We start from the raw sequence: 27,190 nt of genomic DNA, 5'->3' as shown, positions 1-27,190 counted from the left end.
TAAAGGGCAAATTAAATGACCTGAGCAACTATAGACTTGTCAACTCGGTATCAATCCAAACTGAAGTAACTGAGCAGCTGATACAAGAACTCAAATCAATCAAGAATTAAAGAATACTACAATTAATCCATGAATCCACAGTGACCAAAATAACAGGCTTTTACAGATTCATGTGTTCTCTTCTATAAAAACTTATTGAATTTGTTAACACCCATGTAAGGGTGTTAACAAAGACACTCCAGACTTTCACAACGCATTTCACTTGGCATGATCTGACCACCTTGCTCACCCAGCCTGCTGCAAGAACTGGCTGCGGCACCATTTCCAGACCTGCTACGTGGTGAAAACACCTTCTCAATCCCAGATATTCAGGGCTGGCTGCTTTCCAGGCCTCCTTCAGCACCATAGCACAAAATATTTCCTTGGTACAACATAAAAGGCATAAATAAAAGCAGCTAGAAACACAACCAAGATTGAGGTGCATGTCCTTTTTTCCCCCCCAGTTTGCTGGTATGAAGCTAAACTGACACATTTGAGAGATATTAAAGACAATTTAATGGCTTAGGAGAAGTCCTGGAAGCAAGAGCCCGTCTGCAGGGGGAGCAGGCAGAGGATGTAGGAGATGAGAAAGGAGGAAGCAAAAGGGAAAAATGAGTTAGTGCTGGTAAAAAGATTGGGAAAGGTAAATATTTCCCCAGGAAAGGTAAAAAGCTACAAACATTTTGATACATAGGAGGGATTAGGAGACAGAGCCCGTCGTTCCACAGCGACATCAAGGCATCTCGGGCTGGAGCTCTTGGAGGATTTGCAAATCAATTCTATTCCTTTCCATTTCCTAACCTTTACAACTTCATCATTAATATTTTCTCTCACAAAAAGAACGGCTGATATTCCCAATCTCGTATCAAATCTGTGGTAAACTCCATGCCATCTCTTTCATTTCCAAATGAATTTGCCTTATTAAAAAGTAATGAGCTATTAATTAACTTTGCACTCATACAAAGCTGTTTAATTCTCAATCCAATTAACAGCAATCTGCTGAAGGATTCTAATGATTATTTTAAATTTGCTAAGAGAAACATCTCTGAGCCTTTCCTAATAAGATATTTATAGAATAGCTTGGGCTGGATCTTCCTCGCATTTTAATTCAATAACATTTCTATAATACTTCAACATCTCTCTACAACATTATCTTTGACAACATATTATTTAGATGCAAAGCAAGACTAAATACCCAAAACTGCTTATTTGGAAGATGTTTGGGAGGGATTATTTTGTTCTTAGCTTTCCCAATCACACAGTTTCTGCTCAGGTAAGTCTCCCACTGAGTTCACACAGGTATTTGCTTTACAAACCCTGCAGCAATGGGCTGCTTCCCACCTTCTCCAAGTTTTGAGTAGTCTCCTCTGCACAGAGGAGCTCACTCAGCAACCCAATATAGGGTTCGTTTTCAGTTATATTATGTTTTGTTATAACCATAATGACAAATCTTATAGGAATTCTAAATATGGTCTGTTTGGACAAGAAAGACTTTATGTCCACATGATTTTGGCATCTGGAGGTTTTTCCACCCCTCTAATACACAGACATAACAGAACATTCACGTGTGGCAGGTACCCACTGCCATCACTGCCCAGGCTCATCTTGCATCTTCTCTGACAGATAAAGAACTCCCCAAATTAGCCCTTTAAAGGACAGTTATTCTCTCCACCACTGCAAATGACGGCATCTGATAACTAAAAAGTTGCAGCTTTTGGTTCTCACTGGCACTACAAAGTAAGTAAAGAACACTCTCCGTTCAAACCATGGAGGGGCATTCAGGGAAACAAAACCCCACTTTCCCAAAACCACAAATGAAAAAAAAAGATTAATATGAAACATCACAACTGCGTGTATGGTTCTCAATAATTGATTACTAGTACCTGTCTGAAATGAAAACTGGCAGAAACCCCGCAGATCAATATCCAATTCTGAGCAATTCCGCAGTGTGTCATATCACATGGGGCCCAAATACCCAATTTCAATCATGTGTTCAGAGCAGGAAACTTATAAATGCAGCTCACAACTTACCTTTACACATGCTAATCCATATCACACACAAAACCCATCTAGTTTAGCTTAATCCATACCCAGACATGAAGTAGTAGAACCCATGGCATGTTAAACCAGATGTGCTTATCCAGAAACGCAGCCATAGTTGAAGTTGTAGTGGCACGAGGGATTTTTGGGTAGTGGTTTTTGTTTGTTTGGGATTTTTTGTTTGTTTTGGTGGTGGGGGGGTGTTTTCATTTTGTTTGGTTGGGGGTTTTTTTAAATATATATAATACAATTTTTCTAACACTAACATTTACTGTTTACTACAGGCACGGACCTTACCTATTTCTGCAGCCTTGCTGCATCTCCCCACATCGTACGCTACTAACAGCGGAACCATATGTAACATCTGTCCCATAACACTGGTACCCAATTCAGGGAACTGAGGTTAGGAAAGGGTGTACCACCAGGGTTATAAACCGAATGAAGTCTAAAAACAACAACAAAAATACATATACCTATATACATATATATCTCTTATGGCACATCAATCCATCCCAGTTAAAGTCAGCTCTTCTCCCTGTACCTCTGTGTTGACAAGAAGCAGGACGCATCAGAAGAAAAAGCTGAATTGTCGTGATTTTATATACTGAAATAGTTCTCAAAACAGTGTCTGAATGTGCTCCCTAAATCTTTTGAGATGTCCACAGTAGTAAATCAAATCAGATGCTGCTTTTTGCTTTGCTCTGATCCTCCAAGCACTTTTAATTCTCGCATGGCACCGTGCAGGACAACTACACAATGTAGAGCAAGGACTCTTCATCTTCCTGATGGATGAAGGACATTCTTTGGGTTTTGTTTTCTCTCTCTCATGTACAGGTCGTTGTGCATGGCTCCAGTGTTCGTTCGCATGCCTCATAGCCTCCTGCTCCAGAGTGGACATGTGCTACTGTCTGATGATTTACTATCTGCCTTTGATTGAGGCTGAGGGCATTTCATGTTATTTTATTATCTAATGTGTATACACACAGTGGATTTTAACTGCTGCATCCATACTCTCATTTTACCAATCAATGCTGTGCCTCTCTCCAAATCAGAAGAGCTATTTGAAATTATTGATCTGTTCATATTTCTTTTTCTTATTGATCGTATAATCTACAGCACCATCAAGTTTCCTTTGGCACAGGGTATGTTAAACATTATGCAACTTTCCATCTTCAGTGTAGTGACAACTTCTATTCATTCAGCTCAGAATAATAATAGTTAAGCTTCTTGAATATTTTGTACATAACCCTTTGGTCAGCACATATAGGAAACACTTAAGTGTGGCCTCTATATATTTAGATTGGACAAGTGATTGCAGTTGGCAAGATTTTCCCCCTCTTATAGGGTGGCCTGTGGACTCTGTCCCAACCACCACAGTCCAAAAGAGTAGCTGCTTTGCAAAATACAGGATCTGAAAGATAATATATGAAGATGCTTTATGCTTTCATGAATCACAGGCTTTAAGAACCATTTACACATCTTGCCTAAGCAAAGACAACCTTAATTTTAAAACAACTCCTGTTGAACTACTAACACCACAAAGTGAAACAACAAAAAAAACAAAAATATCCTCTCCCCAGCTTCTTCCATAAAAACTACTTCTACAAATTGTTTTTCTCAAATTCTGTTATACAGGAGTTCTTTACTACAGAAGTCACACAGCAGGTTCTTGGTGTATAAAGGAATTAATGCACATCACATAACATCTGTGCCCTTGCACACCCCTTCTACCAGAGGTGAAACAACTGTGCACTGTGATTAAGTCAAAGTACAGCAGTTTTTAGACTTTGGGCAAAGAAAATGCATTTCTCTTTAGAAGAGTACATATTTTAAATGCATTCTTTCTTCCTTGTTGGAATTCAGCTGTGCCTTGACCACAGAGATGCTGGAAGCACAGGTTTTTGTATGGATCCAGTGTATGGCCCCTTACAAAATGCTCTGAGCACAGCAGGGCAGGTTGTGTGGAAGCTGATGTTCTGCAGCTCCACAGAACAGTGGGCAAGGGCGTCACAACCTGGTCTGGGTCATGCACAAACAGTGTGGCCAAAGGACTGATTGTGCACGGACATGCTACTCAAACAGCACCTTCACCACATGCTTAATGGATCTGAGAAGCTCTAGATCACATCTATTGTGCAGACAAAAAAAGTGTTATCAAAAAGTCTTGCAGCTCAGTCAAAGCTATTGATCTGAGCAGTCTGCAGAGCATCTGGAAATAGTCAGATTATGCCCACATAACCTCAAATTCTACCACACGCATAAGTTACAGTTAATTTGAGAGAGTAAGAAACGGCGAGGTCCCAAAACCAGAGCAGAGGAAGCACTAATGAACCATTTCATTAATATATAAATTTTATGCAAATAAAGTAATATTTAAGTTCACTCCTATCAAAGTCAAGCAGGCTGATGTTATTAGGACTTGAACTACCTTAAAATTGAGATCACAGTCTAAACAAATGCATGTATTGGAGCAAACCTCCAAATATCACAACACAATGTAGATCCAAGGGTGTTAGGCTAGAAAGTCTACACAGAAGCCTTCTCTTGTTTGCCCCCTCTGTTTTTAAACCATAGTATTAACTGCATTACAAATCTCAAATCATCGGTATATATGGATGTACCTCATTCATATAAGCACCAGGAAACACAGGAAAAAAAAAATCAGCTGTGATTTTAGTGTAGCACATAGAAAGATTTTACTAGATTCAAAACCCTGTCAAATTAAAATATCATAACATTTATATGTAATGTTTTTATTCATCCCAGGAAAAGGTTTACACAACTGACGGTGTTATAACTCACACTGTACTGAAGTGTAGGTGGGACAAGGTGAATCAGTTGATAACACTGCACAGCAACAATCTGGAGCAAGGTTGAAAAAAAATAATCCAACTGAAAGAACTGAAAGAAATAAAAGCAAATAGGTAGAATACCGCTATTTAGCCCTTTTTTTTCTCCACACGAGTCATTAGAAAGCAGCACTTTTTTAAGAAATAAATGTTTTATAGACAACTGGGCACAGAAAGTTAATGGACACGCAGGATCATTACAAATTAAATGATTAGTGATGCATGAAATACAACATGGCTGGAATCAGGTAAACAAAGCAGTAAGACAAGTAAAATCTGTCACAGACTGGGCACCTTGCACCTGTAACTTTGTAAGAACTTGGGTTTTTTTCAGCGTAAAATGCTGTCAGTTATAAAATGAGCAATCTGTTCTCCTCCAAACAAAGGCAAACCCAAGGTCCAATTCATGCAGCTTCAGCTTTTGCGTGTTGGAAGAGAATTCAAAACCATCTCAGCAGCAGCTTGAGTTCACATGCTTGAAACCTGAGGATGCCATCTGCATCCCTACACTTACATTTAACGTTAAATTGTGCTCCTGGCAAACTTCATTCACTGCCTACAAATCCTCAGCCTCTTACTCCAGCAGCTCATCCAATATCCACATGTTAACTCCTCAATTAAAAGGATGTCTGCTCTTCAACACTCCAAGGAAAACGTGTCCAAGTTAAAGACGTATCGTACAATACTTGACATCACAACATGAGATTTACAGCACTGATGAACACACTGGCAGGGCAAGAGGTCCCTCCAACCACCCACCCTGTTGTGACTACGGTTTTCTCTAAGTGCTTTTTCCTTCAGGACAGGGCATGCACGCAGACAAACACAAATACTACCTTTGTTTTTGAAGACATGCATCCACTTTTCCAGAACCCAAGAACCAATTTGGCACTAACCGCTGCAGTTCAGATATGGACCAAAGCGCTTGAAGGGATCATTATTTTTGAGCACAGAATAACTGTGGGCTAGGAAATCTGATCTGCAAGTAGTGCTAAGAACACATTGCCTTCACAACTACCACTAAAACTACCGCTCAGTCTCTAAAACCACTCATCTCTGTCAACATCCTCTACTAACTACATCTACTGTTTATAAAGTAACTCTCTTAATCTTGGATTTATTTTAAAGTCTTAAGGATGCATAATTTGCATGCACAACAGCTTATTATAATCTTCTCACAAACAAGAACCACTACAAAGTCACTTTGTGCAACTTTCAAAGTTGAACAGCTCTAAAAAACAGATGGAAAACCAGTTATTCACAGCACAGCATCCCATTGTTTGGTACTGAGACACCTTCCTCCAGCTACTACACTGTTCACATGGTGCATGGGCATTTGTGTGTCAATACGGATCAGTTCCTGCAATGTGTAACTGATTTTCCATGGTATACTTTAAGCTTGGTCAAACAACTTAAGTCCTTAATAGCTATTTTAGCAGATCGAATGAAATACAAGTGTGTAAAGGCATTCTGATGCTTGCCACCACTTACAGTTTAGAAGCTTTCAGGACACACATGTTTAATCAGAGAGAGCTGATTAGGATCATGGCTGAGTGATTATTTATTGACATGTGCACAGAGGGATGGAAACAGAATGGGATCACTGGTTCCTTGCCAGAGGAGCTGGCGATCGTTATTGACCAGTTTTTATTTTTGGACATCAGCCTAAATATAATACTGTAGGTGCCAGATAAGCTTTATGTTCAGCAAAAGTGAAGCTACATGTGTAACTTCACATATATGATTAACCATTTTAATACTGGGCCTAGCTACTCCCAAAACGTCACAGCTAGTCAGGGTCTCCATCTGCATATGTTACAGAGCCATTACAAACACATACATTATTTTTAGCAATCCAAGCAGAAAAACAAGTTGGCATTTAAAAGAAACAAACAGTAGCAGTCAGATACATTGGAGGCACTTGCTAGGAAGCAGTAATCACCACCTTTCTTTCACAGCCCAATATTGAAACGAGGGAAGAGCAAATGTTTGCTTTGCCGAGAAGGGCAATATTCCAACAGACGAGAAGTAGAACCACCAAATATTGACAGAGTGTGAGGATTCGCAATCAAAGCAGCATAAGGTCCCCGGTCCCTGTTGGGACCTGAACTGAGCACCTTCACCTCCTCCAGGCGCTTGGTCGGCCAGCTGAACTGTTGGCAATAACCCTGTCTAAGGTCTGCAAACAGAGCTATCATGCTTACAAGAGAAGATGGCGAGATGAAAGACAGCTTCAAAATCGCTGGGACTCATCTGATTCAACAAAGCTGCGAGCGGGGAATGGTTGTGGGGCAGCTCCAAGGAGCCTACAGGAGCTTTTCTGCATATTTTGACAGGCTCTGAAGCAGCCCCTTGGGCACGGCTGCTCAGTTATTAACCGGCAAACCTTTAAATTAATTCAAAGAATGTCTTTGTGCCTCTTCTATATGGTGGAAGTCATATCCAAAATCTAGCTGGCTATGTTTTATCTGTGAGCAGCATCAGGGAAAGTAAGATAGATCACAAACACAAATTTTTCAATCTAAAAATTAAATCTACCAATTCCCCACCCAAGCTGTTTCATAAGCATCCTTCTGGCTTCATAGGAAATCACCATACCCGAAAAGACACTTCGGCACTGTAATTTCCCTTTAATAATAGCAAGAAAACTCAAAGTCATGCTGTTTACATACGGGATTCCTAATCAACCTCCGGTTTCAACAGAATTAAAAGAACTCTCTGTAAGACCTCCCCAGAAGCCTCTGTTACCCATTCTGCACTGCACTATGTGCACAAATATACACAGGCTCTTGAACCTTTGTAGTTGCAAACTGAAGATACAGAAAACCCTGCAGTGTTAAGAGTAAAAATAAAAGAGTGAAGACTCTGAATTACAAGCAGCTACATTGGTTTAAGACCTAAAAATGACAGGGGGGTGTGGGAGGGGGGCATGGAAATCAACCCCAAGCCCCAAAAGTTGTTTGCAGTTTCTTCTTTTGAAGTGGTAAATCATATTTTCAGAAAGCCACGTGGCTTTGTTCACTCAGCAGGGATCACCAGCTCGTGTAGAAAGTTTTTGTGTTGATTAATACCCTTTTATTCAAAGGGAAACCCCCAAGAGCATCATTTGACTCAACCACTGATTTGGGATGAAATTTACAACTTAGTATCTTTTACCACAACAGAAACCACACATGGCAGGGATGGGATGCATAGGGAGAAATACGACAAAACTTACTTGCAAAGTCCATCAGATTCCCAAAACCAGGAAAGGCTTCACAAAAGCACTTAATATCAAATTCAGAAATATTTCTGTATATGCGAACAGGCACACATTAGTAACTCTGACAAGCAACAGGCTGTGCATATCTACAGCTGAGCACCAACATTATAAGACATTAGGAGGAAACAGCTAGGGGAAAAAAATAAGGTAGTCAGCTATATATATACAAGTCTTTATCTATATGACAAAACAGTACTAAGAGAAAGCAATTTAGAAGTTGACATTAACTTCCTTACTTTAACACCTCCAAGTTAAAAATCAATAGATTTTAATTGTTCCGTGCAAAGTAACGTTTTGTTCTGAATTTAAGAAAGAAAGAGAACCACGATCCCTGCTAAAGAAAGCTCTCACCAAGTATTTCTTGAGTATTGATCAAGATTTTTCTCATCAGTAAAACAAGCTCAATTTCAATGTCCTATAACATTGAACTTGAAAGTTTCTGACAGAGAAATTAAGGGATGCTCCAAGAATACAGTGAAACTGACAGTGTTTTTCCTGCCTTCCCATCCCCTCCAAGAAGCTTCTAGTTTATTAACCAAATTGTCACCATAACCATTTATCCATGGGAATACAGTTCTGTCCAAGAGATCCCAGTCAGCTGGTAACATTCGTCAGAGCAGACAAGAAGGAATAAAGGATGCACTTATTTAACAGCCAATTTTTTAAATAGATTTAGTTAAAAATTCAGTGGTAGGAAATTACAGTAGGGACATTAAACAAGGCAATGCATCACTGGATCCCACACTAAGACAACATAATACCACTCCAACATTTGGCAACTAATTGCGACCCAGTTTTGCAGCTAGAACCCTGAAACACCAGCTCATGAGAAGACACATTACAGCCGTTGGTATCACAGCTCAGTTTTCAAGAACATTGTCATAATGAGATTTTAGCATCTTACTGGGCAGAAATATTGCTTAAGGTTGCATTTAGCACAGAATGGCATGGCCGGTGTCCCAGGCAGGGCTTTGGTCCTTACGTCCCCAGGAGCCTCCAAGGGCTGAGGACTGTGAGTAAGGGACAGCATCCAGCCGAGAGCCAGCAAGAGCATCTCTGCCAGCAGACTGATCATCCTGACAGGGATCCAGCTGAACTAGGATGGAGGTTACAGCTTCAGATAAGGGTGGGAGCAGAGGACAGGGGAAGGGGAGCCCAGAGGGATGCTCAGAACAGGAGCACTCGCCTCAGGAGCAGCAGCCAAGGGAACTGCGCTTGCCCCAGATAACTCAGCCCAGAATCACAGAAAAAACAGGAATAAACACCCAAAACATCCTCCACGTTTTGTTTTCCTCCCACTCATACCCTCCTCCTCTCATTTTTACAACCCCCAGTTTTCCTTCTGCCTCCTCTTACAAACCATCACATCTAAGGACTCCCAGAAGCTGCTTTACCAAGTAACTCAGTCTCAGGCTGTTTATCAGTGTGACTGACATCCGCCTCCCACCCAAACAGTGCTCAAAACAGAAGGTACAAAACCAGGGCAGCTTTCAACACACGTTCACAAGATAGATGGATTCAGCACTACCTCTGTTTCCCCCTCTTATCTTCTGCTGAGAAAAGGAATTTTCTTTCAAGTCTGGAAAAAATGCTTCTTGCAGCAGAAGTCTTTGCAGGGGGAGCTCTTAAATCATCTGTGGAACAGCAAGTCGCTGAGCAGACTAACAACAGCCTAGGTCCCCTCACAGTTTCTTAGGGATTAACAAGTCCTCATCTTCCTCCAGCTGGCAGCAGGTCCTTTGGGAAACAGACATGGCCAATATGACCTGGGATGCTCTGATGAAGAAGAACATGGTCCCTTTTTTTACATCCACTTGCATATTGCCTGAGCCCAGCACAGCCCATCTGTCTCTCATGCCTTTTCTTTGCTTACTGTTTCCTCCTCCTAAGCTTCTCAGCTGCCCTTCTTGCACCTGACAACTTGTACTACTTTGCTACCCTTTTATCACTCCTAAACAAGACAAATGGCCAATATTACTGGTAATTTAAGGTGAGCGTAACATTCCGCGGGCATTTGTGGGGTTTGTCACGCACAGGGAAACTCTCCTGGTCAATAACTCAAACTGACAATGATTTGGTCCTTCCACAAGTCAGATTTGGAGTGCCGCAGCTATGCGGACACGGTTGAGCTCAACATTTGCAGTACAGCTGGTTCCCTGGTGCTCGAGGCCATACTGAGCAGCCAGCCCAACCACCTCTCAGTCAGCCCAAAGCACAGCGAGGTTCCATTGTCCAAGTCTGTTCTATTTAAGATGTGAACAAACGCAAAAGTAAGTTTAAAATACAATACCAACAGAAAGAGGATTTTGCTCTAGCTTGGAGATACCAAATAAGGAATGCTGCACTTTGTAGCACCACTCCAAATAATAGCATTTAGTGAAGTTAAGCCATGAACAGCCCCAACTCATTCAACCTTTCGTGAGAGAGAATAAATTCTATTTGTGTTCCCATTGACAGAATTCAAACACACTGTAAGACGAGTTCTACAAAGCCAAGCCACCTGGCCAGCAAGGGTACCTCCAGATCTTAAGGAGATACAGGTACTAGAAGCCTTTTCAGGTCTTCAAAAGTGTTCAAGATATCTTAAAGAAACCTCTCAGCTTCTAGCAGCAAATGTTCTAGATAACTGAGTGTTTCTCCTACAAATCTCTCTCTACTCTTGTACATCGTCTCAAAAAAGAACTGGTATTTTTCCCTAAAATGAAAGTATAACAGCTACTGACACACTGATTATTGCCTTTCTGTACCTAGTGGACAGCACCAAGACAGTAAACCAGGATGAGCTAACATAATATACCAATTTATTCAGCAAAGCCAAATATTTGATGAAACACACACTGAAATTTAATCAAACAAGAACCACTTGGGAAATCCTGCCCTATGTATCAGTTATGTCCAAATAAAATCCTGAAATACTATATATATATATATATATATATATATATGTATATAAATACACAGACAAAATGTGTAAATCCAAATAGGTATCACATTAGGGTTGCACTGATTTGTGCAGAGAGAGTACACGCAGAAATACAAGTATCAGAAGACAGACATAGATGTACTGATGCAAATGCAGCCAAGGGCCATGAAGATGATGAAGGGATTTGGAGCACCCGACAGACAAAGGGAGGCTGGGGCAGCTGGGACAGCTCAGACTGGGGCAGGTTCAGGGGCATCTTATCTGATCTGCAATTCAATTCCAGTATCAATGTCATTTAATTTAACACTTGCATAGCTCTCTACAGATACTTGAGCAAGAAAGTGGAAAGTACCATTTTATGCCATTTTAAACTGGAGGCCTGTTCACAGAAAGCACATGATAAATGAAGATAAGGGGAACTGCATCTTGCTGATCTGGGGGGTGAGATGGGGAGAGGGGTTCAGAAGTCAAGATTAAATGCTTTGTTTACTCAGGGAAAAAAAAAACAACAGGCTATCTGAATAGTGTTGTGTTTCACTACTCACGAACTTGTCACTGTATGACAAAATTGAAAAAGATTACCTGGGTCCATTGTAAACGTCCCCAACACCCAAAAGGAACACGTTAAACTTTCTCCACTACATAGACATAAAATCAGTCACAAATGAAACAGTCTCACCTCAAAAATAAATTATTAACCACCACTCAAATGAGGAAAGAAGCAAACAAACAACAAAACCCACAAACAAACTCTTTCACTTCCCAACACTTGTCTATTTATCATCACACCATCTTTCTTACAAAGAATACTTGCCAGCCATGTGAAAATCAATGTCTGCCCTGCCCCGACGCATCTGTCCCCTGCCACAGAGCACCCTCTGAAAAAGCACATTCCAGAACCCACTTACGATGGAGACACCCCCAGGTATCTACCTCAAAAAGTGCCGTGGCTGTGCTGCACTGCTCCTGCAGCTGCTGGTCCTACACACGGGCTCCCCAAGGCTTATATATAATTATATTTAACATAAACCATCTTCTCCCAACCACCTGAAGTTAAACCATTTCTTACCTTGTCGATCTAACACACAGGTATCTATAATCAAAGTACAGTTTCATTCCTAACCCTGAGCTCTACGCTTTGGCTATAAAAGGCAAAAAGGGCAGAAGAGTTTAAGATGCAAAACTGCCACACTCTTCAAACAAATTCTAGAAGATACAAGCATCAGCACACAAGTTCTGACAGTTTGGTGTTTGGGTTTAGTTCAGTTTTGGTTTGTGGTTTTTTGTGTGTGTGTTTTGGTGGGATTTTGTTTTTTTATGAAATCAGCTCTATTGATTTCATTCAATAAATGTGCACACATTACAGTCAAGGTCTTATCAAACCTTCTAGAGAGGCATCATTTGATAACAGTGGGAGTGCAAGGGGAGTCAGTCTGAAAACACACAGCACTCATATTGTCTTTCATCAGGAGATCAAAATATTTCAGAAGTGCTCATGAAGCTTCCCCAGGCTCCTGTGAGATGGCAAAGAAACATATATGCCATTTACAATTGGCTTAATTGAGACGTGGAAAAATTAACTTGCCCAAGGTTATAGAACAACATGGTGTCAGAGCCCGGAACAGAAGACCTGAGCCTCCAAATCCCCAATCCCTGATCTAAGCGTTGCAAAATACTCATCTATTCTCCGCCTGAATGTCTCACAATGCAAAAATTCCTGCAAGTATAAAAAGCATTATGAAGGGAGCAAGCTTCTCACGCAATTTACATCATTTCAGTACAACATTCAATAGGCTGCTTTGTCATCAAGAAACGCTCAAGTTAGGTAGGAAAGGGCAAGGTTTCATTTTCACCTGTGAGATTACAAAATACAGGTGAGTCAGAGCTTGTCAATTCTCCTGGAAAACCAGGAGCAGGGAGAGTGCAGGGGGCTGCAATATACTTATTTCTAAAAGATTAATTAACAGTGGAGTATCATAAAGGACTTGGGGAGGGGAAGATCTTGATTCATGTTCACCTTAGAATACATTTTCTTTAAATCCTTTCCCTTGTGTAATTATACATATAGCACAGATAATGTTCTTGTGCTCGATTTGCCTTGCTATAAAAATGGCAATGTAAACGTTTTCCTCCTCCTTAATATCTTTGAATCAAAGTTATTATCTGAAGAGAGGTATCCTGGGGAACAGTATTGAATACAACAAATAGTTCTTCATCTGTATTTACTTTCTTTTTAGAAACATTAAAGTGGAAGAAAGAGAGCTGAAAGAGTCACGGTCTAGTCCTACATAAATAACAGCTCGAGTATGCGATTCCCACTCCCGTTACCTTCTCCTATTTCATTGCTGTGTCCTAGGGACGCATATTATCAATAAGCAGCAGTTTAAGTTTCTAGGCTTCTGTTTTGTCCCAAGTGCCCCCTATTTCTGAACAACTAACTAAGTCGTCATTCTGACGCAAATATCTTGAAAAATGACAGCCTTTCCTTCCCGCGTTAATTATATGCCTGTGGAATTTAAATCCACGGCAGTAAAAACATAGAAGGAAATTTATTAATCCCACTGTGCTTTTCCCAGATTTTTGTGACTTGTCACAAGCTCCTTCCATGACACCACGATCCTCAGTGTGCATTCTGAGCGGGAGATGTTCAACATGCAGCAGCTTGTGATGGATGCACCTCATGGCTGGTTGGGATGAGCTTAAGTACCAGCCTTGGGAAACCAAAACCCAAGAGCTGGTGGCTGCCCAGTGACACTGGAACATCCCCTTCCTTAGGGCTTCTCTCCTTGTACCAGCAGCATGGGATAAAGCCACTACAGTGCCACCTTCCATCTATCAAACACATGCGACATTCAACTTTTAAGACAGAAAACTAAGGAAAAATCGTCTTAGAAAAAGCTCTGCTAAAACATTTTAATTGCCGAATCTTTCTCACCTTCCTACTCTTCTTAGCAGAGAGTTGTTGCAGCAGAGAGGAAAGTTTAGAGAGGATTCCTAAATAAATCAAATCACCCTTGTGGCCTCAAAACAGGAACCGATCTGCATGTTTATTAGGAATATGTCACAAGCACACACATATACTGTTGCGCCACAAGAAATTCCTGGAACATAACCTAACACTGCTGGACACAGGAACAAAGAACGACCACTACATATGGCTTGTTAAAGGAAAGAGCAGAGTAAGGAAAATTAATTGGAAGCCAGAGGGTATAAAGAAAAATGAGAAAGTTTTGAAGAAACTCGTTATTTGTTCTCTTCAACGCTGCAATAACGTAAGCACTGAGAACAAAAACGAGATACAATTGAAGTTAGTTTTCAGAAGACACAAATTCCCTCAAGTTGACTGATAAATAACAGTCTTATTTTCTTACCTCCTTTTCCTTTAATGAGATTCAAATAATCAATTATTCAATTTAATTGCAACAGCACTGGTTTCCCCAGCCAGCTCTCTACTATTTCAGTTAAAGCGAACAAAGCACGTGATGACCTTAATTGCACACATGACGCTGATTTTGATCCAAACAAAAAGTACAAGTGGACCATGAAGCAAACACATTTATAAACAATCACCAAACCTCAAATCCCAATTCATTATACTCCAACTGTTTGCTTGCTGGTCAAGTCTAAGCTGCAATATAACTTGTCAGAACCCTCTATGATCACCTTACAGAGGAGTTGTTGGCACAGCTCACTCTGCCCAAGTATCCGAACTTTTGCTCATGTAACTACTTCATCACTTTTGGGATGATATTGCACAAAAAATGCAGAGTATTGCAGAATTATGCAGACCAGCTCCGGATTGCATGAAAGCCTCACCAGTACACTTACGCAGTCAAAAAGAGAAGCTCCTAAACTACTGCCCAGCTCTTGCTGCTGCTGGGGTTCCCTATAAGAGAGAGACTACGAAAAAAAAAGTAATACTGGCTAATGTCAATAAAAATCAAGCTTTCTGAAGGGTATTAATTGCCTTATCAGAAGGTTGTCCACAAAACCCCGCATCAATCCTCTTGTAGAATTGACTATTTAAAAAATTGCTGGATCACATACTATTTTCTGCCACAGGACCTTCTGTCATTGCATGCAAAAGATGGATGGCACTTACTGAATGAGCAGCTATTCAGTATTTTGTTTTATTCTTATTGTTAGCTCCGAGGCCCCATGCATTATTTGTTTCACACTATACAAACTCACCTCCACAGAGAGAAATATTAATTTCCCCTTGAATTTGTCTAGACTTACAGAATTTCTGCTCCTTCACAAACATTTGCAGGTGCACTCAGCACTTCACCCAGAGCCCTGCTCAGCCCTTCCCGGTTTAGGGACTGGAAGAGGGATTAAGGGACAATACCCAAGGTTAACTCCATGTCCATCATCTGGAGCATCCAGGGATTTTCAGGGCCCTCAGGAACCTGCATCGAGCCCACAACACATGGGAGACACAGGGGCACCGATTTCAGCTGCAGATACAACTCCTAAAGCCCTTTCCAATGTTACATCCAGGGTATCAACTCAGACCCCCCTGGGGTATCTGAGCACTCACCTCCCAAAGCTCAGGAGCCTTGATGCAGAAATAAGACACAAAATGCTTAGCACTCCTCCTCTGACTTGTACATTAACCACTTTTTTAGCACCTACAAATCCTACATATATAATTGTTTTGGGGTTTGGGGCTGCTTTTTTAAATTTAAGTACTGCAGTCCCTGTTTGCCCCCAAATTAGATCTTAGGTCAGGTCTGAACTCAGGTTTGGGGCAGGGGGACAGTGGGAGGAATCTGGCAGGGGACACGATGCAGTCATGCCATCTTCACCACAATGCTGCTGATATTGAGCAGATATGCAACAGATACTTCATCAGATGAATTAAAAACAGTTGAGAAGCATTAGTATGTGTTAACACCACTTAACATTTATTATACGCTAAATACAGCATTCTCTTTTTCTCAGTATACCTCCTCCTCCTTTCCCTCTTCAACAGCATTATAAAGAAATTTAGAGCAAAAAAAAGCCTGCAGTGGATTATTCAATTTGTTTTCTCATACAGTGCAGTACTTTTCTTCCTCTACTGCAGACAGTCCATTATTTAGTCCTGTCTAAATTAAAACGACTCAGGCAACAGAGTTTCCACCATTTCCTTTGGGATACGATCCCACAACCTCATGGGTCTGCAATGAAGTTTCTCCTAATACTTAAAGTAAATTATTCTCTTGTTTTAATCTTATTCTGTTACTCTTGGTGCACATCAAATAACTCTCCTTTCATCCCCTTCCTTTCCTCCGAGGTGCTCTCTCCCTTTCACAGCTCTATTCTCAGTTACAGGTCCAGAACCTAAATGTATTTAGATATTGTAAATCTTTGCTCAAAATTAGAGAAACCACTGTCACTTGTAGGTACTCTCAATACTTTAATTTGTCACTCTTAAGAATAAGATGATGTTCAGGCCTGAGGGGAATATTCCAGACAGAAAAAAAGCCCAGACATACACTTCTTAAAACTCCATCCACAGCAGGTGGCATATTCCGCCTTTGGACTACTTGCTTCGTTTCAAATTCATGTTCAGCTGCATGTAAATATGCTGTCAGCTGTCAGTTCTCTCAAAATTTCAGCATTAATCACTCCCAGATTTCTCTCATTCACTCAAAATAACTTTGTATACATTTACTCTGGCTCTACGTTTTGCAATATTGCAATACTGCCCAAGATTTGCGCTGGATTTCTGCCTGCAATTCTTCATTCTGACATCATTTCTCCACTTTAGACCACTTTAGATCTCCACTGTAGATCTTTAGAGTTTGCCTTCACTACGAAAAACTTACAAAGGAACTACTTTTAAGTTTCTCCTGAACTTCAGTGGAAATTGTATCTGAAGACTGATCCTCTACTGTGAGGAAGCACATCATAGGTAAATTGTTGTATGCTCTCTATATAATCCAAACACTCATTTTGAACACTCTTCAGACGTTTTTACGTGAATTCCACTGACACAAGTATCATTTACTGATAACACTTCTGTCGTTTCCTGCACACACCAGGTTCTGAACATCTGCAGTCACCCTGAAGCCAGTAACCACTGGGAACGTACCAAGGGACAAGGAAAAGCTCATCAGCACCGAGCTTTTGGGGAGGATAAGTGCAGAAATTATATTGCTCCATTTTCTTGCCACAAGAGCTTTTTACACCAATGTGGGCATAGAAGCCACTAGAAGGAAGAGAAAGACTTAAAAAACAACAGGGGAGAGATTTGATATAAATAGCTGCCGAGTGACCTTCAAACACCACCAAAACCGTATTCCAAAACATCACTTCTCAGGCATTTTGAGAAATTATTTCTATTATTGCTAGAAGAGCGTCAAAGTACAGCAGTAACACAGATGTCCAATCCAGCTACACTCCATACGTTAATCCTTCGCAGCAAACATTCACAGAAATACAAATAACCACAACATTAAAAACTTTGGCATGGAAAAGCTTTATTAGAAAGATGCAAAGTTGAGAGTTGACTTTAAAAGGGTTGATTTTTGCTTGGCAGGTTCATTTAAGGACAATTAATTACACTTTCTTCTTGCCCAGGCCCCGGCAGTCTCCAGGGCCAGCCCTGTGCCAACAGGGACAGCGTGTGTTTGTTTCCAAGCTTTCCGCTCCTCTGATCATCGCGACCACGTGCTGATATGTTAGCACACACAGCATCCCCCACTCTTTAAATCATAAGAAGATATTTACTGTTTGTCTAGGAGAACCTATTGCTAACAAAGACAATGTATTCAGGAAGCCGGAGCGATGTTTTGACCACCATTTTCATAGTAGAAATCCCAGGTTTTAAAGTACGTGTAAGACTCTCTACAAGATTTATTGAAACCTATCTTTTGCACTAGATTATATAGGGGTTTTTTTTCTGATTCACACTGGAATGTTTGAATCTCAAGAACAGCAGGGGAACTGCTCATTTTAGAACAGCTATTTTCCTATAAATCGATTTTCAGACCACATTCGTTGAAACTTTTCAACTGGTCCTAGAGTGAAATATTTTCATTTCTCCCCCACAAAATTTCAATAGTAGGTCCAATTCAAGTAGGCAGCATCCAAACAGTCAGCAGCATCCCTGGCACTAACTATCTGCATCTGTTTTTATGCAGGAATAACATGAAATAATGGCATTGCTGGCAAGCAAACCGCCCATCACCGCTTCTTTACCTGCCTTTTGCAGGCAGGAGTGAGATCCTTTTGCCCTAAAGAGAATGAGTCAGTGCTGGCAACCAAGAGCCAGACCACACGAGTACCAAGAGCTGGAAGCCACCAATCTAAAAGTCAAATTTATGAGATTACGTCCTGCTTAGTCAGAGCCAATAATGCAACAAAAAGCTCTGTCTCAAACCAAAGTTCAAAACAAAATGTTTACAAGAGAAGGAGCTTGAGGAATCGGCTTTAGGTTGCTGATGGACAGAGCGACTTCTGGACATTTAATTTTGTCTGCTACACAAAACTGCATCACATCTGGGCTGCCTGGCTCAGGCTCCAAAGCGATGCCAGCGATGTGCTGAGGTACCAGGCGTCGCTGCCATCCTGATGAGCTGCTCCGGTACAGACGGGGATGGATAGCAGCGTTTCTCATTCCTTTTCCTTTTGCATGCTTATTCTTTGCCATTACTGAAATAAGCAGCACGCAGCTGTAGTGTGAGCACAGGAAGAGATCTCTCAAGTATAACATCAGCTGAACTACAGTAAAAACAGGGAAAATGGCTTCTCTCATAATTTAGGCTCTTAAGTATTAGTGACTGGCAAATTTGACGTATAAAGTTCATATACTTTGCTAAGCCAAACTAGAATTAGTTACTAGCAAATTCAAAATATCCATGTCAGTTTTGTTTGTGTATACGCATGCTCAACCAGTTTGAGAAAACATCAGGTTGAAATTAAGTAAGGACAATGAAAACTGGGCACTGCAGCCCATGTTTTCGCACAAGAACCAAAATTTGCAGCAACCACCTATGTAGCAGTAACCTTGCTGACAGTTAACATACAGGAAAGGAGATGACAGAGGTGATGGCAGAGACAGTCCATGAGCATCAGGAACAGCAGCCAGTTTCTGAGCTTTATGATATTTTATGTCTGCTTCCTCTCTGTTTCTATCCTGTCAGGCTTCTCTTACCTTTCATGTTCCTTTTCATACTCATTCCCTTCCTTTTCCTACCACTCTCCTCATCCTCCCTTCCCATCATCTCCTTCATAACCAGCCCCCAACCCAAACACGCCGGCACCTCATCAGCTGCCGCCCTCACTGCTCCTGTTTCTTCTGTTCTTTCTCTCTTTTACAACTGCAAGATAAAAACCTTCTTCGGGGCACAAAAATGAGTCATTTGTGCCTCTGAAGCGTTTAACACAGTTGGCTCTTCAGATGTTTTAAAGTTACCACACAATAAAACAACCGCATTAGGTTTAATAAACAATAAAGACGCAAAAAGAGACTTTCTATTAAAGATGCTCACTGGGAGAGAGGACTTGGTACCATTGCAGAGAATGGCCTATCACGTCCTCTATGAGAAGGCAAATAAACTCTTCAGCTCAGCCAGCTCACAAACACTCGTAATAGCTGGTGCACATTTATTTTGGTGCTTTTAGTTGTTAGGAACAAAGGAAGAGAACAAAACAGTAAGTATTCTTGACAACAACCCAGTGTAGTCAAGTGTGGAGTTATACACACACAGCCTCGTGGCTTAGGGTTTTGTTCTGTTTGGTTTTAAATATCCCTCTTTCTGCCACACACCTCTGGAAAAAATATCAAGACATGTATCCCCAAGAAAAACAAACAAACCAACCTGATTGTGGTGGGAATACATTACACTTTACAGTTTCAGCAACAACTTAAGAGCACTGAATTCACACCTAGAAAAAACTAATAAGATTTGGGCTGCCAGCACAGAAATGGGTGCGCACTGACAGAAAATCCCTGTTTTGGAGAAAAGAACCATCAAGCGCAGCAGCTTCCCATCCTGCTGACAGAAGTGCTCTCCTGCTTATCCAGCAAATACCCCTGCAAGTCCAATAACTGTATTTCTAAAGGAAGAAAGACCCATCTATATAACAGTCAAATCGCCTTAATTCCCATCCTCCTCTGCTTCATCTTCAACCCTACTTCTACTAGGCGGTCACAATCACACGTGCTTTCTGCCAAGTGACGCTTTTACCAATCTTTATTATCTTCTTCAATAAACACAACCATGTGGCACCAACACTGCTCTCAACTCTGTGCTTTTTCATTAAAAAAAAGAACCCACAAGCACACTATTGCTGTATTTGCCTATTTAGGCCTTTTTCCTTCCAACCTGCTGTTGAAGGGCTGACCTTTGAGTCAATACTAAGGGAACAAAGATGTGCACACACAGATTAAGCTCGTTCCATTAACAGTGACAAGTCCAGCAGTACTGGAAGCAAAAGCCCTACACTTCCAGAGTATCATCCCCAGAACAACGGGAAGCTCTATTGCTGCTCAAGCAGGTAATGATATTTTCTTCAAATTCAAAGAGAGAAGGATTGATTCACAACATAAAAATGGATTAAGTTATAATACTCTTGATATTGTTGTTCTTTACAATATTGCAGAGGACAAGTAGTGAAACAACCTTCTTTTGCTCAATGTACAGCTCAATTAGCAGCCAAGAGCTGCTTCCCAGTGATTTAACATAGCCACTACCTGGGAATGAAGCTGAGATTATGACAAGGATGTGAAAAAAAACACAGTAAATGCTGTTTTCTCTATTACATCAGATCTGAAGACATTTCAGCTAACAAAACAAGAGATATGGGATACTTTGAGCATTTCCAGTACAAGGGAAACAGCAGAACTGAATAGAGAGGTTTGTGTAACCATAGGTTGCTCAGGCTGCAGCACTGATCTGTGCCCACGCAACATCATCAGCTGTCAAACCCCACAGCCTTTCTGCGAGATGAGCTCAAAAATATCAAGGAACAAGAGCCAGGTCCCATCCTCCCAAAATTCACAAGCAGCTCAATCATTTTTTTAACCACGTGAGCTGCGCCACTTGAAACCGCAGCAGAACTCATCGCGTCGGCTTCAAGTCCCCTGCACAGTCCCAGGGAGATCTCGCTGGAGAGGAGAAGAAATCAAAAGCCTGGCCTTGGATTGATTTACAAGCACCAGTTAAAAGCAAACAAGAAAGCCAGAGGAGACCAAGCACTAAGTAGGTTCACTCGTCCTGGGGTTTCTTGTCCTATTTACCGGGTCTTGTTCACAGGTTGATATGTTTCACTCCTCAGAATTGCATCATCTTTAACTGTGGCATTAAAAAACCCACAGTCGTCTTTCTCTGAAGGTCCCTATTTTCTATAACTGACTTCTTGGTATTTTCTTCTAGAACATACAGTGCCCTGCCATGCAGCTTGCAAAGTATCTGACATCTCTGAGCCATGGTATGATAGATAGGACATATTTATCGGATATTAAACAACAAGCAGGTCTGATTAAATGATGTATAGTCCGATTAAGGCATAATAATTCTCTCTTCCACCATGGAGATATATGATCTTTAGAGCTTGCAATAATGAACACTAGAAGAAATTGCTTGTTCTATAATTACAAGTGTATGGAAGGACGGGGCCAGGTTGTAAGAAGTCCTGATGATGCCATCAACAACATTTCCCTTCTTTGTGGGTCTGGTTTCGGTTGCTCTTTTGCTTTGGGTTTGCCTGGAAAGAGCAGGGTGGTGGGAGGCAACTGGCATTCAAAACAAAGGGCCAGGAAAGTGCCAAGTCAGGAGATGGGTGAGGATTTCCCCCCAAAGAAACACAAATAAGTCCAATAGTGTTAACCAGGACAGAGCGCATCATCAGGAAAAATCTTAGAGAACTAGGAAACATTAACAGTGCCAGAAAAAATGTGACTCTTGGCCAAATAACACTGTCTTAAATGAGCCAAGTCACGCTGCTCCATAGAATCATCATAAAAGCCAAGTGCACCATATCCTTCTCAAGAAGGCCAGCACAGAGCCAAGAAGTGTCAACCCTGTTCTTGTTCTTTGTGGAAGTGGAGCCCTCGGGGACCAGGGGGATGGGAGGTACACGAGGGTTCTCACATCACGGCAGCAAAACTGGGTTGCAACTCGGGTCGGTTTATAACTGAGAGTGGCCTCTATATGCTGTTGTTCTTTGAGTTCTCTGCAGGGTAAACCTCATCTATGAATGCACCTCCAAGCACCTTTTAGAAACTCCATTACATATTTTTTCTATGCATTACAAGACACCAAAGAACGAGACTGAAGCAGTTGCTATTAAAAAAAAATAATTAAGAAGTCTCTCTCTAAAGGCTTTATATAGCAATACACACAGGCAGTGCTGCTGCTCCTCACCCAAACATCCTAAGAGTTTTTATGAATGTTAACTAGGCTGCAGTATTTCTATAGCAAAACAGATAAGTATTACAGCTCTTATTGCTCACTTTAGTTAATAAACCCATATATGCCTCAATTGGATTTTGGCAGGTGGATTTCAGATGACTTTTTTTTCCCTTTTTGTTTTGTTTTTTTTAAATTAAGACCATGTTAAGTCAGTTTCAAATTCGCTCATTGCCAAAATATTTAAGCTCTGATGCTAACACTGCGCACCTCTCCATTCTACATTCAGCACTTTCCATTCAAGCCAACAACAATACCTGCCAATACACATTTGTTTACTCCATTTATAAAATTACAACGAAAATTACCAGAGGCATCAAACAACTATTATGATAAATAAATGAGCTTTAAAAAACCCATTCGCATATACAGAGAGAGAATCAGAGAGCCACTGATCCTTCTATGCAGAATGCTATTCAAAGGAAGGATTGTTGGTGCGATGCTGAACAGATCAATTTATTTCCCTTTATTCTCTCCACTTAACTGGATTTTATATACAAAAGTAATTGTTCCTATAAGAAACAACCCTTGTCTGTGTCTTTGGAAGTTCACAAAACCTCAGACCTACATCTTTACCACTATAAGAGTTTCCATGGTAACAGATGATGGTGCCTTCTAAAAAAAACACAGTAATATTCTACAGTAAGTGTCCCAAATCATTCCCATAATATTAATGAAAACTAGAGCACGTGGGGCTGCACACAGAGCATAACAGACTAAAAAAGTACAATAAACAAGAAAAGCAGAGATGAGGGACTTCCAGAAGGGTGGATGATAAAGAAGGACTCTGCATTTGTAAAAGAGAGGGATTATCACCCGGAGATTCACAAATGCCTTCGTACACACCGTGACCTTTCATTGCCACCGTTGAAACAGGCAGTTTCGCAGCATCACCTTTTTAATTTCAGTTGTTTATGTATTAGAAAACAAATCAAGCCAGCCAGGAATGAAAGATAAAGTTGAATTGTAGTGCTAACAGCTCCCCAGAGGGACTGAAAAGTGATTATTGAGTTAAATGGCTGCATTGTTCACAATTGCCACACTGAGTAGCTTGCTCAGAGAGATCCATTTTTCATTGCCAGTTTACTGACAGCAAAATCTGTACATTAACTCCTAGTAAATCAATTAATCTTCCCCCCCCTCCCTAAATTTCTTGTAGTTTGCTTCCTTGCTCCCCTTCCCTGGAAAAATTACACGTAATGAAGAGTCAGCTGCAGTAACTTTATGATGTGGCAGCCGTGTTTGAAACAAACAGCTACAGGTCCAAACACTGAGGAACTGGATAATGAAAAATAATTAAACCAAACATTAACATCAGAAGAAAAACAAGGGTCAAAGTAAACCCAATGTAAACCCCCTGTCCTACTTTCCAAATGTTTTTTCACAGCTGCAAATTACTTTGCTCTCTATTTTCTACTCTGTTGTGCTAAACTGGGTGAATAGTCCAAGTATTTGGTGGCAGAAAAAGTGCACTCGTGCTCTAAGGAAAAAACTTCCCCATAAGCAAAGTTGCTTATTTTCTGAAATCCTGAAAGAATCTGCAGTTACTAGAATTACCCAGTGATACTTTTGGCTTTTCCACGGGAAAGTAGAGGAATTAAATCAGTAGGTGACCCTAAAGCCATCAAAAAGTTTAGAACCTCCAAAGCACACCTTCAGTTACAAATACATACAGATACTGGAGGCAATTGGAAGTAATCGCTCAGGAAAAGAGTTATAAATGGAGCAATACAGAAATCACATAGAGAATTGAGTGTTAACCAGCTTCCTCAATACGAAACTTGGTATTGTGGCAAGAAGCCATCGACCCTCTGCTGTCACTTTGTATAACAGTATTTCTAATTTTATCTGTTGTGGATAATACAAGGAAGCAGCAGCAGCTGTGCAAGTCAGGGAGGAACTTAATATCATTTTGTCTTGAGTTGGGGTTTTCCTACTTCTTAGCCTAACTATCCTCTAAGAAAATAAATACAAAAAAGCCAGTCAACTTCTTGCACGGTGATTTTTCGGGATGTTTAACAACAGGCTGCTGAATAAACACATTAGGCTTTGAAAAGTAATTCAATCAGAAAGAGACAGGCGGTATTTGCATCCTAATAGTTATGGAGACAGCACCACCTGATGGAAGATGCAAAAATGCACCAATGGCGTTAACTGGAATCTCTCCAAACTTCCCTGAAATTTAAGGTACAAAGTGCATTTGGAAAACTGCTTTTTACCATGAAAATATCAGCTATATGGACAGAGTCCAGAGCACTACACTTCATGCCAGATATATAACCTAGGAGGAAAAAATTTTCTTATTAACTTCATTAATAAAAGCAGCTCAGAAAACATTGATTAAAATCAGCTCCTCTTATTTTGAATGGTAAGAAGTGCACTAGTAAAATAGGAAACAGAAGGCAATATTGATGATTAGGAAACCTTGCAGTCACTATTCCCACTAGACTGTTAATGAAAACAAAATATTTCATGGCTTTCTGAAAGTGGAGATTAGTCAGACTTTTCATTAAGTTTGCATTATTTAGCTCACATATTGCTATTTCTCTCAAAGTGTTTTCTGCCCTCTTAAAAGTTTGCCATTTTCACAGAAAGTCTGTTTTCTAAGCATCTGGTTCAATGATTCATCAAAAGCCAAGGATCTAATCTCAATTGATATTACAAGTGTCGAGAACACGAAAACACAGTTGGAAGAGAGCGGAGAGGAAAAAAAATACACACACGAAGAAAGAAAACAAACCCCAGAGCTCCACGTATTTCTTACTCAACGAAGAAGCTATTTAACTAGGCTACATTTCCCAGCCTTTCTAATAAATCCGTAGATCTGTGCAGTTGCCTGGCAATGTAAACACGATGGCATGGTGGTGTCAAACCCTATGGGACTGATCCCAACATCTTCGCCGACCTGACCATCATCTCCTGTGCCGTCCAGCTCTTCCCATGCCAAAGTTTGAGCCAGACTGCCCTGGAGAGACCAGGCTCAGGGTATCCACAGTGCTCCTGTACTCCACACTATTTCAGTTCTAAAGTGAGACAAAGTCATTCAAGCTCTCAGTCTTAGTTAAGAAAAAGATCTTTCACTGGTTGAGATCAACTTAGGCATGTTGCATGTATGAAAGATCAAGTCTCAAGCACTGAGATTTATCTCTAAATAATGTTGCACAGGGGATTTTTCCTTGTCTTAGATACATAGATGGGAAAAATTGAAAAAAAGCAAACCACATAGAAAGCTAGACAGATGAAGTCAGGAGAGAAGACCGTTCCAACTGTTTATTTTTTAATATAATGAAAAACTGCACTGAGGAAATTAATGACATACTAAAAGATACAAGGGAAAACCAAAATCACACATATCTTTGGTTTACCTACAAAACAGCACAAGAGAAGAAAACGAGCCCTACAAGCACCTGTCGTCTTCAAGTGATTCAAACTATGCCTGAAGGAACTTGTAGGAGGAGGAAAATAGCTGGTTACTATTAACGTACACATGTCAGGGAGCAAAGTGTTCCTGACATCAGAGCGACAGAGAAAGCGACAACTGGAAGGAGCCAGAACGAGTAGCTGAGCCCCCCGAGAAAGTTACTTGAGCTGTGAGATCCAAAGGGAGGAAATAAACCACCACAAACCAAACCTGCTCCTAAACTTCAGAGAACCAGCCCAAAACCCCTTTGCCTGACTGGAGGGGAAAAGCAGCGACTCCCCCCGGGCTGCGCACCCTTGAGCGGCCAACTCCTGCCTTTGACTCGGAAAGCCCATTTACTACAAAAATAAGACTCGAATGTCGCAAATCCGTGAATAAAGGCGATGCTTTCACCTCCCAACCACACGCAACTTTCCGAAGAGCGAACCTCCCCGTCCCGCAATGCCGCTCCCCGGCCGGACCCGCACACACCCGGTGGAGCCTCCCGCACCCCGGGGCTCGGGCGGCGTCCACGCCGCGCTTTAGGAACCGACTTTTAATCAGGCTGCTCCTTCCCCCGCCGAGCAGCCGCCTTCCCACAGACGTTTCCATCCCTGCCCGCTCCGGGGCTCGCACGGGGAGCTCCCAGCGAGGCCGGGAGGCTGGAGGAAGGGATGAAGCCAAGAGTTCAGGCTGCCGGGAAGAGCCGTCTGCCCCGGGGCTCGCAATCCCCCCCGCAGGGGATGCTCCGCGGAGCGGCACTTACCTGCGAAAACCTGTCCCTCCGCCTTGGCCAAGAGCTGCAGGAGAAAGACGATCGCAGCGGCGACGCCGAGCATCCTTTCCCCGGAGTTCACCTGCCCTCCCCGCTGCCGCGGTACCGCTGCCTCCTTGCAAATATCCCCCGCATTGGTGGCTCGGGCGCGGCGGCGGCCCCGGCAGCCGGAGCCGCGGTTGCTGCTCGGAGGAGCCGCCGAAGTGGCGGCGGGAGGCGCGGGGAGCGGGCGGGGGCGGGCGGGAGGCGCCCCCCGAGCCCAGCGCCGGCCGCGCCCGCGCAGAACCGGCCCCGCTGCCCCGCCGGGCGGGGGGCAGCACCCCCGGCCCCCCCTCCCACTGACTCAAAGGCTTCCTCAGTGGCTGGGTTGTGGGTTGGGTTTTGTTTTTTTTAATCCCTATTCAAGCCCAGCTGCACACACAAAAATCTCCCCCCGGTACAGCATCTTGCCAGCAAATCGAGGTTTTTCTGCTCCTGCCCCTATTTCCAGCGGGGATGGA

At 41.7% G+C, this 27,190-nt stretch overlaps 1 protein-coding gene across 1 annotated transcript in view; it reads right to left on the bottom strand.

Annotated features, from left to right (window-relative positions):
* The window catches only part of PTPRT (protein tyrosine phosphatase receptor type T), a gene marked incomplete at its 5' end in the record, with an annotated part of 380,430 nt that extends 353,676 nt beyond the window's left edge, over positions 1-26,754 (bottom strand). The window contains one exon of the mRNA XM_082065426.1: positions 26,682-26,754. Coding sequence (XP_081921552.1) covers positions 26,682-26,754 — 73 coding nt within the window. The remainder of the gene's footprint in view (positions 1-26,681) is intronic.
* Between the last annotated feature and the right edge of the window lie 436 nt (positions 26,755-27,190).

The sequence above is a fragment of the Streptopelia decaocto genome (genome assembly GCF_964273445.1).
Source record: "Streptopelia decaocto genome assembly, chromosome: 14".
Taxonomy (NCBI): Eukaryota; Metazoa; Chordata; class Aves; order Columbiformes; family Columbidae; genus Streptopelia; species Streptopelia decaocto.
Note: the sequence above shows the minus strand (reverse complement) of the source record. Positions and strands in the feature narration are given on the sequence as shown.